The sequence below is a fragment of the Mobula birostris genome, chromosome 4, assembly GCF_030028105.1.
Source record: "Mobula birostris isolate sMobBir1 chromosome 4, sMobBir1.hap1, whole genome shotgun sequence".
Classification (NCBI taxonomy): Eukaryota; Metazoa; Chordata; class Chondrichthyes; order Myliobatiformes; family Myliobatidae; genus Mobula; species Mobula birostris.
This window is the reverse complement of record NC_092373.1, coordinates 50,317,753-50,332,791: the sequence shown is the minus strand read 5'-3', so window position 1 is coordinate 50,332,791 and position 15,039 is coordinate 50,317,753. Positions and strand designations below refer to the sequence as shown.

General features: G+C 40.3%; 1 protein-coding gene across 2 annotated transcripts in view; it reads left to right on the top strand.

The window, feature by feature from the left end:
• The first annotated feature begins 2,608 nt into the window (after nucleotides 1-2,608).
• The window catches only part of LOC140196328 (mitofusin-1-like), a 72,670-nt gene continuing 60,239 nt past the window's right edge, over nucleotides 2,609-15,039 (top strand). Inside the window, exons 1-2 of one of the 2 annotated variants that reach the window (XM_072255325.1) lie at nucleotides 2,609-2,695; nucleotides 13,436-13,557. In XM_072255325.1, coding sequence (XP_072111426.1) covers nucleotides 13,443-13,557 — 115 coding nt within the window. In that variant the 5' untranslated portion in view covers nucleotides 2,609-2,695; nucleotides 13,436-13,442. Of the gene's footprint in view, nucleotides 2,696-13,435; nucleotides 13,558-15,039 lie in introns of those variants that run through there. The other variant, XM_072255326.1, reaches the window with a different exon arrangement.

Below are 15,039 nucleotides of genomic sequence, written 5' to 3'. Positions count from 1 at the left end.
TGTAACTTAGTGTTTTTATGTATTGCACTGTACTGCCTCCGCAAAATAATAAATTTTACATCAGTGGTAATAAACCTGATTCTGATGCTTAGTAAAATAAAAATCAAATAAAGAATTGAATTGACTTTATTACTTACATCATTCATGTACATGAGGAGTAAAAATCTTTACATTACATCTCCATCTAATGTGCAATGTGCAATTCATAGTAATTTATAATACTGTAAATAGTATGTACAGCAAGACAGACAATATAACATAGAAATACAGTTGTGTCAGCATGAATTAAGCAGTCTGATGGCCTGGTGGAAGAAGCTGTCCCGTATCTTGTTGGTCCGGGCTTTTATGCTGCGGTACCGTTTCCTGGATGGTAGCAGCTGGAACAGATTATGGTTGGGGTGACTTGGGTCCCCAGTGATCCTTCGGGCCTTTTTACACACCTTTGTAAATGTCCTGAATAGTGGGAAGTTCACATCTACAGATGTGCTGGGCTGTCTGCAGAGATTTACAGTTGATGGAAGTACAGTTCCCAAATCAGGCAGTGATGCAGCCAGTCAGGATACTCTCAGTTGTGCCCCTATAGAAAGTTCTTAGGATTTGGGGGTCCATACCAAACTTCTTCAACCATCTGAGGTGAAAGAGGTGCTGTTGTGCCTCTTCAATAAATGTCATCATCCAATAAAAACAGTGTAACTATATCACATGAGTCCATGCTATTATGACATTATTGCCATTCATGAAATTACTTACTTTGAAACTGCACTAAGGATGTCTGACCTTGTCTAGTTGAGAGCACAAACGGGGAGGAAGCAGGTAGGATATCATTATATAGACGTAACACTAATCATGACAATGTATAATCCATTTACTTATACAATTTGAACTTGTCCAAGCTAATTTCCACATGGACTTGTGCCCTTCTGTTTATTGAATGGGTATTCATAATTTCTTGTTTTGAAAATTGGTGGGTGGGAGAGCTCAATGCTGAGGTAGAGGAAAGTACCCAGCGTGACTTTGTGCGTGAACTGTGAAGTATACTGGCTTTAAATTGATTCACGAAAACATCATCTTACAAAACTTTCTCTAAAATTACCGTAGAAATATAAATGTATTTTTTTAAGCTGTGTCTTACGCTTTTGAGACTTTTATTGATTTGCACCTGAATAAATAACTTGCTTCTCACTTAGATTTGGCCCATTCTAACCAACAGGTTAGAAGGGAAATTTCAAATACCAAAATACAGTGGCTTCTGGTTAATTAGGCTGCCAGTTAAATATGGAAGCCATTTATTTGGGACAACTCTTAAAAGAACAAGATCTAATTGAGAAAATAGCTGGGATTCCTTTGTTTATTTGGGACACCATATCGCTTAATTGGGTCAGGAGACTGTTGCTGAACAGTTTCTAAATAGCGTTAGTCACATGTGCTTGTGTAGCCATAGACATTATACTTGCTTAGAGTAAACAGTGTTGAAATAGTATCTTTATGTGTGTTGGTGTTCAAAAAGCAGTGATTTTTGTCACTCATAGTTGTCAAGAAATGAGCAGTAAGACAATTCAGAACTGTTTTGTTTATTGCAGTTTCAAGCATTCAGGCTTAGAGATGCCAGAGATAACCATGAGTGAAAATTGAACGGTTTTATTACTTCAACAAGTTAGTAACTGCAAAGAATTTGAAGGTATCGACAATCATCTTGAATGTTACAGTGAAAATGAAGATTTGGAAGATGGGAATTGTATGAAAAAGTCCATTATCTGCATGAAGTGTCTGACTTTGTCCATTTACAGTCAATCAAAATAACACGACAGCGTACACAGGATGAATTCCTCCATTGATAACTACTGTATTAGGAACCAATGTACTGTTTTGTAGTACTGTAGTGGTGTTAGTGGTGTTTGTTCTATATTCATTTAAATAGATAATTTGTTACTCAGTTCTCGATCCTCCAAAATATTCAGCATGGAATTTAAACTGGCGGTGGCGGAGTTAAATAGTAGTTTGTCTTTTTATACCTTTTTAACTATTTCCATGAAACTTTGGCTAATTGGGGCAGCTGCTTAATTGCGCCAAAATGTACTGGTCCCCATGAGTCCCGATTAACCAAATCCACTGTAGTTAAAATTGAAAAATGCATTCTCTGAATAGAATTTCTTTTACTTCACTTGCTTATTACGTCTGCCACATTTTGTAATGTGACATTGCATACCATTCCATTCCATAACCAGACCATTCGCTTGAACTAGGCCACGTGAGTGGCAATGATGCTATTGTTTATAAAGTTAAGTACTCCTGAATGTATTTTCCTTAATGTAAAAAAATGCACTGTTTATTCTTTTGTGTATATTTTTGTTATGAATAAAGTTTAATTTGAAATAAAGTCCTCTCGTTTTCCGCTCATACGACTGCGGGTTATTTTATTTAGTTGTCATTAGATCAGAATTCTCCTTGTTTATTACCATATGGACACAATAAGATTTAATAAAGTAAAATTATTGGAAAAAGCTAAACTTGTATCCGCAAATTGTTTCCTTATTCGCTCACCGCCTCCGAACAGTGCACGAGATATTTCTGCTGAAGCGCGCGCACTCGTGCTGGTCGAACTCGCGACCGTTGCCGGTGCTGGTGCACGTTCCGATCCCGTGTGGCTGCGGATGGTCGCGGCTGAGTTGCACTTCAAGTTGTATCGTTTGCTAAGGTAGGTGAGAACGGGGTGCATGAAAAGAGCTGTAGGTTGCCTCAGGATCTTAAAATGGGTAATGTGTTAGTTCTCGGGGTTTGACAATTTATCTCTCCGCTGTCTTTTCACTGGAACGAGTTTTTCACAATCACGCAGGCCTCCATCAGGCCTTGCAATAAAACACGTCAGGGAAGTAAAAGAATTGCTGGAAATCCATGAACATTGGTGTTGCTCATGGGTGATAAAATGACATTATTTATTGCATTATGTTAATAGCTTCGCTTGCGCCTTGTTAATTCTATAGTTAGATACTCAGATGTTTTTACGGTGTAAAAGTTCTAACGGTATCCAACATTTGCCCCCGATTTAGTGGGAAGACCCAACTTCCCCAGTTCCTTTCAAGTTTGTAACTGATTAGAACTTTTATTTACAATTAGGATAGCATTAGGGCCCTCTTCTTTCATTTACAGGTAACTATAAAAGTAAATGAAAGTGAAAATCAAAATTTACTGAACAGGGTCGGGTTCAGGTGACCTTAGGCTCATACGGGAAACTGAAGAGGTGGTAGATAAGAGCTGCAGGAGACATACCTGGGTGACTGTCAGTAGAGGGAACGGACATGGGCAACCAGTGCAGAGTACGCCTGTGGGCCGTTCGCTCATAAATAAGGGAATGGACACTTGGGGGAACGACCTGTGTGTGTGTGTGTGGGGAGGGGAGGTAGGGCGAGGCGAGGCGAGGCGAGGCGCGGCAGCCGGATCTCTGGCGCTGTGGCTCTGACGGGAAGGGGAGAGAGGACTGTAGTCGTGTTAAGGGATTAAACATGAGATTCTGTGGATATGAAAGAGACATCTGGATGATTGTTGCCTCCCAGGTGCTAGGTTGAGAGACGTCTCTGGGTCCATGGTATTCTAAAGAGAGAGGGTGAACAGCCAGAATTTGGCACCAATGATATGAGTAGGAAAAGGGAGAAGGTCCTGAAGAGAGAATTTAGGGAATTGGGTGAAAAGCAGGACCTCTAGGGTAGTAATCTCTGGATTACTGCCTGTGGCACATAGCAGTGAGGGTAAGAATAGGATGATTTGACGATGAATGTGTGGCTGAGGAGGTGTTCAGGGGACAGGGTTTCTGATTTCAGGATTATTGGGATCTCTTCTAGGGAAGGTATGACCTATACAAAAGGGACAGATTACGTTGAAACCTGAGGGGGACATATCTTTGCAAGCAGGTTTGCTAGAGTTGTTGGGGAGGGTTTAAGCTAATTTGGGAGGGGTATGGAGAACCAGAGTGATAGGGCTGAGTATGGGGCAGTTCGTATACATTTAGATGCAGCGTGCATTGAGAATGAGGGGGAATCTCATTGAAACCTATTGTATATTGAAAGGTCTAAATAGAGTGGATGTGGAGAGGAAGTTTTTCATAGTGAAGGAATCCAGGACCAGAGGGACATCCAGTTAGAACAGAGATGAGAAGGAATATTTTTTTAGCCAAAAGGTGGTGAATTATGGAATTCGATGCCACAGGCTGCGGTGGAGGCCATGTCATTGGGTCTATTTAAAGTGGAGTTTGATAGGTTCTTGATTAGTCAGGATGTGAAAGATTACTGGGAGGAGATGGACATACGGGTTTGAGAGGGGAAAATGGGTCAGCCGTGATGAACAGGCTCGATGGTCCGAATATTCTAATTCTCCTATCTCTTATGGATGTTATCATTGCCGCTTTACACACTTATTGGATGTGCTGATGCACTCCGACTTTATTTAACATGAATAATACTTGCTGTGTACTGGTGAATGAGTGAATTCCCAGCAGCCAGATGACTTGTTATTTTATGAAGTTGCTGGATCATTTTGGCACTGAGCAAATTTGTTTTTAACTGTTTCTTTGGCTGTGATTGCAAAGTAATAAACATCAGTAATAAAGTTCTGAATAAATGCACTCTGATAGAGGAAGATGGTGAATATTATCAGTTACACTATTGATAATTAAACAATGTTTAGGAGAGGCTGGTGTTTTTCATATTCTTAGATTGAATGTGAATGTAGGACAATTTGGTCATAAGAGGGAAGTTCTATAGTATTTGAAACAATGAAACCATATATAAATGTTGAATTCAACAAAGCAGTAGAGCTAACAATTTAGCGTCTACCAAACCACTCCCTGTACTGTATTGACTTCAGCTCCTCCAAGAATTGAACAAATCAGGATATATTATTTAATTATGTAAGTAAGCTCTTACCTGCATCTCCATTCTCTTTCTTCAGTTTTTTCTTCAAGCTCCAATATTGCCAACCTTCTCTCCACCACAGTTCTTGCTTTTATAACTATCAAAAGTCAATAACTTCTTCAAATTCTTTCAAGGTCTTGTCAGGACCATTTTCAGATCAAGCAGTCTCAAATTAATTTCAATTGAATAGGAGTCATGGAGTTGTACAACTCAAAAACAGGTCTTTTAGTTCATGTCCACGTCAAACAGTTTTCCTATCTGAGCCAGTCCCAGCTGCCTGTAGTTGGCCCATATCCATATAACTTTTCATATTGACGTACCTGTACAAATGTCTTTTAAACATTGTTAATGTACCTATGTCTACCATTTCCTCTGACAGCTCATTCAACATACCACCAACCTCTAATAAAATTTGCTTCTGATGTTCCCTTTAAATCTTTCCCTTCTCGTCTTAAAAGTATGCTACCGCTTTTACTCTGGGTGGGAAAAGACTGTGACCATTTGCCTTCTCTAACCTCCTCATGATTTCATGTAGAGAGAATCTAAAGGGAAAAAGCTGTGACTTCTCCAGTGTCTCCTTATAATATAAGCCCTTTAACATTCATGTATTTGCCCTTTTCTGCATCCTTTACAACTTAATCCCATCCCCTTCCTGTGGCTGAGTGACCAGGTCTCATACAGTTGTCACATGAGAGCCCAACTTTTGACCTCAGTGCCCTGACTAACAAAAGCGAGTGTGCCAGATGTCGCCTTCACCTCCCTGCCTAGTTGTGTTGCCACTTTCAATGAAGTATGTACTTGAACCCTAAGTCTCTTTGATTAGCAATATTCGCCAGGGCCCTGGCATTTACTAGTAATTTCTGCCCTGGTTTAACTTAGTAATATGCATCACTTAGCACAAATTCCATCTTTCCCAGTTCATCTATCAAATCAGAATCAGGTTTATTGTCACCGCCATGTGATGTTAAATTTGTTAACTAAGCAGCAGCAGTTCAATACAATATATAATATAGAAGAGAAAAAATAAGTTAATCAATTACAGTATATGTATATTGAAAAGATTTAAAAAATGTGCACAAAAACAGAAATACTGTATATTAAAAAAATGTGAGGTAGTGTCCAAAGCTTCAATGTCCATTTAAGAATCAGATAACAGAGGGGAAGAAGCTGTTCCTGAATCGCTGAGTGTGTGCCTTCAGGCTTCTGTACCTCCTACCTGATGTTAACAATGAGAAAAGGGCATGCTCTGGGTGCTGGAGGTCTTTAATAATGGACGCTGGCTTTCTGAGACACCACTCCCCGAATATGTCCTGGGTACTTTGTAGGTTAGTACCCAAGATGGAGCTGACTAGATTTACAACCCTCTGCAGCTTCTTTCAGTACTGTGCAATAGCACCCCCCCCATACCAGACAGTGATGCAGCCTGTCAGAATGTCGTCCACAGTACATCTATAGAAGTCTTTGAGTGCATTTGTTAACATGCCAAATCTCTTCAAACTCCTAACGAAGTATAGCTGCTGTATTGCCTTCTTTATAACTGCATTGATATGTTGGGGCCAGGTTAGATCCTCAGAGATCTTGACACCCAGGAACTTGAAACTGCTCACTCTCTCCACTTCTGATCCCTCTGAGGATTGGTATATGTTCCTTTGTCTTACCCTTCCTGAAGTCCACAATCAGTTCTTTCGTCTTGTTAACATTGAGTGCCAGGTTGTTGCTGCGACACCACTCCACTACTTGGCATATCTCACTCCGGTACGCCCTCTCGTCACCACCTGAGATTCTACCAAAGATGGTTGTATCATCAGCACATTTATAGATGGTATTTGAGCTATGCCTAGCCACACAGTCATGTGTATATAGAGAGTAGAGCAGTGGGCTAAGCACACACCCCTGAGGTACGCCAGTGTTGATTGTCAGTGAGGAAGAGATGTTAGCACCAATCCACACAGATTGTGGTCTTCTGGTTAGGAAGTCGAGGATCCAATTGCAGAGGGAGGTACAGAGGCTCAGGTTCTGCAACTTCTCAATCAGGATTGTGGGAATGATGGTGTTAAATGCTGAGCTATAGTTGATGAACAGCATCCTGACATCGGTGTTTGTGTTGTCCAGGTGGTCTAAAGCCGTGTGGAGAGCCATTGAGATTGCATCTGCCGTTGACCTATTGTAGTGATAGGCAAATTGCAGTGGGTCCATGTCCTTGCTGAGGCAGGAGCTGAGTCTAGTCATGACCAGCCTCTCAAAGCATTTCATCTACTGTAGTGCTACTGGGCAATAATCATTAAGGCAGCTGGCATTTTTCTTAGGCACTGGTGTAATTGTTGCCTTTTTGAAGTAAGTGGGGACTTCTGCCGTAGCAGTGAGAGGTTGAAAGTGTCCTTGAATACTCCTGTTAGTTGGTTGGCACAGGTTTTCAGAGCCTTACCAGGTACTCCATCTGGACTTTGCACCTTGTGATGGTTCACTGTCTAAAGACACCCTAACATCGGCCTCTGAGACAGGGATCACAGGGTCATCAGGTGCAGCAGGGATCTTCATACCTGTAGTTGTGGTCTTGATGTAGTCTTGGATAAATGTCTTAAGTAAGTTAGATATCTTGTAATCTTAGATGACAGTTTTGGTGTCATCCACACACCTACCAACCATTGCACATTCTCAGCGATGATATAATGTAGATGATGAGTAACAGCAATGATCCCTGTGGCACACCACTGATCACAGGCCTCTGATCTGAAAATAATCCTTCACAACCATCCCTAAGTTCGTGTTGTAACCAAATAGCTACAATGGATCCCATGCAATACAGCTTTTTCAATTAGCCTACCTTGTGAGACCTTGTCAAAGGCCTTATTAAAGTTAATATAGATGCCATCTACTGCTCTACTCTTGTCAATCCTCTTAGTCATCTCTTCAAAAACAAAACTTGTTGAAGTGATTTCCTCACACACAAAGCGGTGTTTTCTCTAATCAGTCCAAATGCAGTTTGATCCTTCTTTCAGAACCCCCTCCAGTGATTTTCCCAACCCTGATGTTAGATTCACTCACTTGCAGTTCCCTGGATTGTCTTTGTTTCCCTTCGTAATTAAAGGCACAATATTAGCCATTCTCAGGTCTTCCAGGTCTGTAGCTAATGATGATACAAATAGATCTGCCAAGGCCCCAGCAATTTTGAGCAACAGCCTAAAACTACCAGCATCACCTCTTGTAATGTAGGTATATTGCAAGACATTCTTTTCCCTGAATTCCCTAGCTTCCATGACCTTCTCCACAGTAAATGCAGTTGAGAAATATTCATTTCAGATCTTGCCTGTCTCATGCTTCACTCCTAAATTCTTGAGTCCCATTCTCTCCCTAGTTACCTTTTTGCTCTTGGTATAGAATTTCTTGGGATTCTCCTTCACCTTGTTTCCCAAAGCTATCTCATGCGGGAAGGGCCCTTCCTCCTTAGTAATGGAGGACCTCATATTTTCTCCACTGGTATATGGTGCCCGTTCCTCGGACAGCATCTTCTAGATAGGCAACCATTTCAGTTTTTCTGTGTCTTATACTTATTCCTTTTATCTTAATTTTGTTTTTGAAACTGTTGGAGCCTGCGGCTTACAATCTGTAGTTCATTTGAGTGAGCTAGTGCTCTGTTGTCTCCAAGCAAACTCTAGGAGAGAAATGCGAGCACGAGCTGCCACGAGGAGAATCTCAAAGACGGGACAAGGGGCCATGATTGACTGCATTTCTCACTGGCAAAATGTTGAGGAGGATTGAAACATTAAGGCAAATGTGGAAGAGAGCAAGTGGTTCTCTGAAAGGCCCACTAGAAAGTGCTGGTTCGTGTCCCTGCCCTCAGAGAGGCTACTGGTTCATGTCGCTTCCCTCTGAGAGGCCACTGGGTCCCAGTACTCTTGGAGATGTTATTGAAATTCTGAGATTTATGGATTTGGACTGTAGTTCAAACTAGTTAATATTAGCCTCTTTGAGTTCTATATTTTTTTTCATGTTCTCACCCATTCTTTCTTGTTGCCGATTGGAAGGCTAGGGGTATGGGTTTTGATGTGATCTGTTAGTTTTTGTGCGAGGGAGAGGTTGAGGGGTTTTGGGCTTTGCAAGTTTTTGTTTCTTTTTCTTTTCCTGCAGTTGAAGATTACAACTAGAGAGCAGGGGTGCAGGGAGCGAATTGATGTCTTTCTTTCATCTACGTCTATGGTTGTCTGTATTTTATGGAGAAGACAAATCTCAGTTGTTTTCTGCATACATACTTTGATAATAAAATGAACCTCTGAACCTTTATATAGCATTATCAGAGATGTGGTTCAACATTTTGCAACATCATCATATAATATGTAAATATTTTCTTGTCTGCACAGAACCAATCATGTCAAGATGAGCTCATGATCAATTGCATCCAATATACAAGTCCTTTGTGATCAGCCTGGTAGGATAGTATGCTCTGTTCAGCCACAACTAAATCATGTACCAAAGAACACATTGGTTACCTTGATTTTTGTATTCTTCATGAGCATCCTGGTGATCTCACTACATTCTCTGATGAATATAGGAGTTCTCTGCATGACCTTAGACCTTGCAACTCACTGTCATGGGGCTAGCTCTTGACTATGCAGGCAGTCCCTGTGTAATGAACAGTTTCAATTTTTTACAAATGTGCATAAATTAATTTTGTCCATAAGATGGAAAATACACAAAAGTATCTTTGTGTTAACCGTAACTCCATGTATTGTCATGAACAGCGCCAAAAGCACGCAAGACTGATGAGAAAAATAATTATTAAAATAGGGAGGTGAAATTAATTCTGGCATTCATAGGAATAAATGGATGTACGTATTGGACCTTGGGATGGCCCATACTCTCATATTGGTTGATTCCTGGTGGAAGTTGCTATGTTTTGCACCTTAGCCTCAGAGGAAGGCTGTTTCATTCGGCTGTATTCATGTATGGTTGAATGATAATTAAACTTGAATTTGACTTGATTTGATACCGCTGAGATTATCAGAGAATTACACTGTTGTCTCCTTCTCTGTCTCAGGGGTTCCAAACCTGGGGTCCACGGACTCCTTGGTTAATGGTAAGGATCCATGGTATAAAAAAAATGCTGGGAACTTCTGCTCTATCTCCCTCTACTGTCGTGTTTTTTTCTGATTGCAGACCCTCAATCTTTAATTTCATTAGCTACAAATAGCAAGAATGTGAGAAATTAACCCCTGCTAGCTTATTTATACTCTATTATTCTCAATGCATGTATTACTAAATGACAATAAATGAGGACTGCATGTCCTCATAATCTAAAATAATCTGATTATTCTCCCATTCAAAATTCTTGGCCTATGGATGAGTATAACTTCCCAAAAAGCAGTTTATTTTTACTTTTCGACATTTTTGGTTTAGAACGTGATTAGAAAAATGAATGATTATACTTTATACTTTATTGTCGCCAATCAATTGATACTAGAACACACAATCATCATAGCGATATTTGATTAAGGTTTAAATGTGAAAATACTCGTGCAAACCCTCTCCATGATTAAAGCCAAATTGCACCTGAATAATCTAATGCCAGGATACTGTGGAACCCAAAAATGCTGGAAATATTCACAAGGCCAGGCAGCAACTCTGAATAGTCATAGTCAAACTTTATTGATCCCGAGGGAAATTGATTTTCGTTACAGTTGCCCCAACCAAGAATAGAGTATAAATATATCAATATAAAACCGTAAATAATTAAATAGTAATATGTAAATTATGCCAGGAAATGTCCAGGACCAGCCTATTGGCTCAGGGTGTCTGACCCTCCAAGGGAGGAGTTGTAAAGTTTGATGGCCACAGGCAGGAATGACTTCCTATGATGCTCAGTGTTGCATCTCGGTGGATTGAGTCTCTGGCTGAATGTCCTACTGTGCCCAACCAGTACATTATGTAGTGGATGGGAGACGTTGTCCAAGATGGCATGCAACTTGGACAGCATCCTCTTTTCAGACACCACCGTCAGAGAATCCAGTTCGATCCCCGCAACATCACTGGCTTTACGAATCAGTTTGTTGATTCTGTTGGTGTCTGCTACCCTCAGCCTGCTGCCCCAGCACACAACAGCAAACATGATCGCACTGGCCACCACAGACTCGTAGAACATCCTCAGCATCGTCTGACAGATGTTAAAGGACCTCAGTCTCCTCAGAAAATAGAGATGGCTCTGACCCTTCTTGTAGACAGCCTCAGTGTTCTTTGACCAGTCCAGTTTATTGTCAATTCATATCCCGAGGTATTTGTAATCCTCCACCATGTCCACACTGACCCCCTGGATGGAAACAGGGGTCACCGGTGCCTTAGCCCTCCTCAGGTCCACCACCAGCTCCTTAGTCTTTTTCACTTTAAGCTGCAGAGAATTCTGCTCATACCATGTGACAAAGTTTCCTACCGTAGCCCTGTACTCAGCCTCATCTCCCTTGCTGATGCATCCAACTATGGCAGAGTCATCAGAAAACTTCTGAAGATGGCAAGATGAAGGGGGAGAAAGTATTATTATTCTAATGAATTGAAATGTTTATGCTTCCTCTCTCTAGGCATCTGAATGTTACAAATGTACGCTGTGTTAATTGTATCTAAATAATTTGAAGATTTTATTAACTGAAGCTAAGTACTGTAGGTTTCAGTTAATTGGGACACATTGGGACCAGTACATTTTGGCCCATTTAGGTATCTGCCCCAATTAGCCGAAGTTTCATGGAAATGGTTATTTAAAAAAAAGACAAATTACGTATTTAAATGAAGTACAGAACAAATTAGAACATTACCAATATTGCTTCAGTACTATACAACTATGCTGGATCTAATAGTTATTGATGGAATTTGTCCAGTGTACGCTGCTGTGTTCTTTTGATTGACTGTAAATGAACAAAATCAGTGCAGACACCTAGTGCATATAACTGCCTTCATATAATGCTTTCGATGATTGCATCCTCCAAATCTTCATTTTCATTGTAAAGTTCAAGATACCTTTAAATTCTTCATAGTTCCTAACTCGCTGAAGTAGTGAAATTGTTTCATTTTCACCCCCAGCCATTTCTGGCATCCTCAAGCCTGAATGCCTGAAACTGCAGTCAGCAAAACAGTTCTGAATTATCTTATTGCTTATTTCTCGCCAACTATTAGTGATAAAAATCAGTGCTTTTTGAACACAAACACAGACAACTGGCACAATTTAAAACTTGTTCACTTAAGCACGGTGTAATGTCTAATGGACACACAGGTGCACATAACTGTTCAGCAATAGTCTCCTGTCCTAAATAAACAGTATTGTGTCCCAAATAAACAAAGGCAATCAAAGTAAATTCATTATCAAAGTTTGTATACTATATACAACCTTATAGTCAGCCACAAAACAAAGAAACCCAATAGAACCTAATAAAAAAAAGACTGTCAGACACCCAATGTGCAGAAAACATTGATCCCAGCTATTTTCTCGATTAGTTTTTATAATTTTAAAAGTTGGACCAGATAGGCGGCTGCCCCAATTAACCAATGGCCCAGTTAACTGATATACTGTATATATTTTGTACAATGAATCCAGTTATATCATCTTTTAAGTGCTGTGTCACTAGAATATAGAACATGACAATACTTAACAGGCCCTTTGGCCCACCATGTGCTGATCTTTTAACATACTCCAAGATCAATCTAACCCTTCCCTCATACTTGGGCTCTATTTTTCTATCATCCACGTGCCTATCTAAAAGTTTCTTGAATACCCCTAATGTATTTGCCCCTACCACCATCCTTGGCAGGGCATCCTAGGCAGTTACCACGCTCTGTGTGATGAATTCACCTGGACATCCCCCCACTATACTTTCCTCCAATCATCGTAAAATTATGCCCCTTGATATTAGTCACTTCTGCTCTGGGAAAAAGTTTCTGGCTATCCACTCAATCTACGCCACTTAACATCTGTACACCTCTAACAAGTTACCTCTTATCCTCCTTCGCTTCAAAAAGATATGTCCTAGCTCATTCCATGTCCTCATAAAATATGCTTTCTAATCCAGGTGACATCCTTAAATTCGTCCTTCCTATAATGAGGTGACCAGAACTGAGCATGATATTCCAAGTATGGTCTAACCTGTTTTATAGAGCTGCAACATTAACACACGGCTCTTGAACTCAATCTCTCAGCTTGTGAAGGCCATCACACCATATACCTTTTTAACCACCTGATCAACTTGGACGACATCTTTGAGAGATCTGTGGATGTTAACCATTGTCTTCGATCATTGTTGATCATTCCTTTACCTCTAAGCCAAGGAATTATTTTCCTGAGCATTTGTCTACAATTTTTCTTTGTTATCTTCCTGAAGACTCCAGATGTAATTCTTTACCATTTTATTGTTTGTCGTGAGGGTGGTGTCAAATTCTGCTCTATATTACATCTCTGAACCACTTTGAGATATCTCATTTTGATAAATGTGCTCTATATAAACAAGTTGTTGGGTTAGAATATTTTTCTTTCACTTACTAATGAGTTTTGTTTACAGTTAAACTATGGCAGACACTTGTTCATCTCCACTGAAGCACTTTGTACAAGCTAAAAAGAAGATTAATACCATCTTTGAACAATTGTTGGAATATGTTAATGAAGGGGCGAGGTTTATTGAAGGTAAGCAATAAATTTCATTTTCATAGCTTTAGTAGTTGTTAACACATACAGAAGGTAACAGATGTTGAACCATATCTTCTACATTATAACCTTAAGCTAATATTGCAAATAAATTGTATGTAGTTTAGCAGTAGACCACAAATATACATGTATTTGGCTTTTTTACTGTCGTTTGGAATTTTTCTGACATATGGTAGAGTATTGACAGTAGTCTGTAACCCTACACCAAGTAGAATGTGATTCTCTTGATCCCGCCAAGAGCTTTGGAAAAAATCTTATTATGTTCAGCATCTAACTGAATAACACTCGATCAGCAGAAAGAATTATTGCTACATGTGGCAATAATAAAACAAATTTACCAATAGTAAACCAACTTGCCAATTGATATTGCTTGTCCCTACTATAACCCTTGTTCTCATAAAAGTCTCATCAATGATTTTTGTTTCTTTCATATTTAAATTTTAAAGTGTTCATCTAGCTGGTACTCTTTAAAATTCTAATTATTAAAAATATCTGCAGCCTATATCTCATTTGATGTGTGTCATTTACCTAAAGCACCTGGACCATCAGTATCTCAGTTTTAAAATTCACAATCTAAAGCTTGCAAACTGCCCATTACTGAAAAATCTGCTTTAGGTCAAGTGCCCTTTTGGCAGGGGGGAATTCGCGACATTCTGTGTGCCTCAGATTATCAGGAGACATTGGATTGTGTGAAATTAGTCACTTGGCAAGAACCAATGTGAAAAAGTTAGGTTTAACCAGAGGGTTCATTGTGAGTGTATTGGCCTTGTTAGATTGGGGGGCTTGAGGCTTTGTGTCAGAGGGGCTTCAGTGAGGCAGAGGCTACAAGTAGATTTTATAGTTTTCTTTCGCTTTTTCTTACTTTGTTATTGCACTGTTAGAGCGGTAGAGGTGCTAGGCAATATAGCTGGAAGCTTCCCTTATGAGATGTGGGAGGGCAGGGAGACTTCCAGTATTCCTGATGATTGCACCTGCAAGGTGTGCATCCAGCTTCTTACAAAACCATGTTAGGGAATTGGAAATGGAGCTGGATGAACTTTGGATCATTTGAGAGGCTGAGGGGTTGGTTGATGGGTGATACAGGGAGGTAGTTACACCCAAGGTGCTGGTAACTGGGTGACCATGAGGAAGAGAAAAGGGGATAGGCAGCCTGTGGTCGTTCCCCTTAACAGGTATACCATTTTGGGTACGGTTGGGAGGGGATGACCTAGCTGACAAAAGCCACAGCAGTCAAGTTTCTGGCGCTGACTGTGGTTCTGTGGTTCAGAAGAGAAGGGGGGAGAAGAGGTGAGCTGTAGTGACAGGGCATTCAATAGTTAGGGGAACAGACAAGAGGTTCTGTGGACGAGAACGAGATTCCCAGATGCCAGGGGCAGGGACTTCTCAGATTGAGTCTACAGAATTCTCGGTGGGTGGGTGAGCATTCAGGGTTCATGGTCCACGTTGGTACCAATGGCAGTT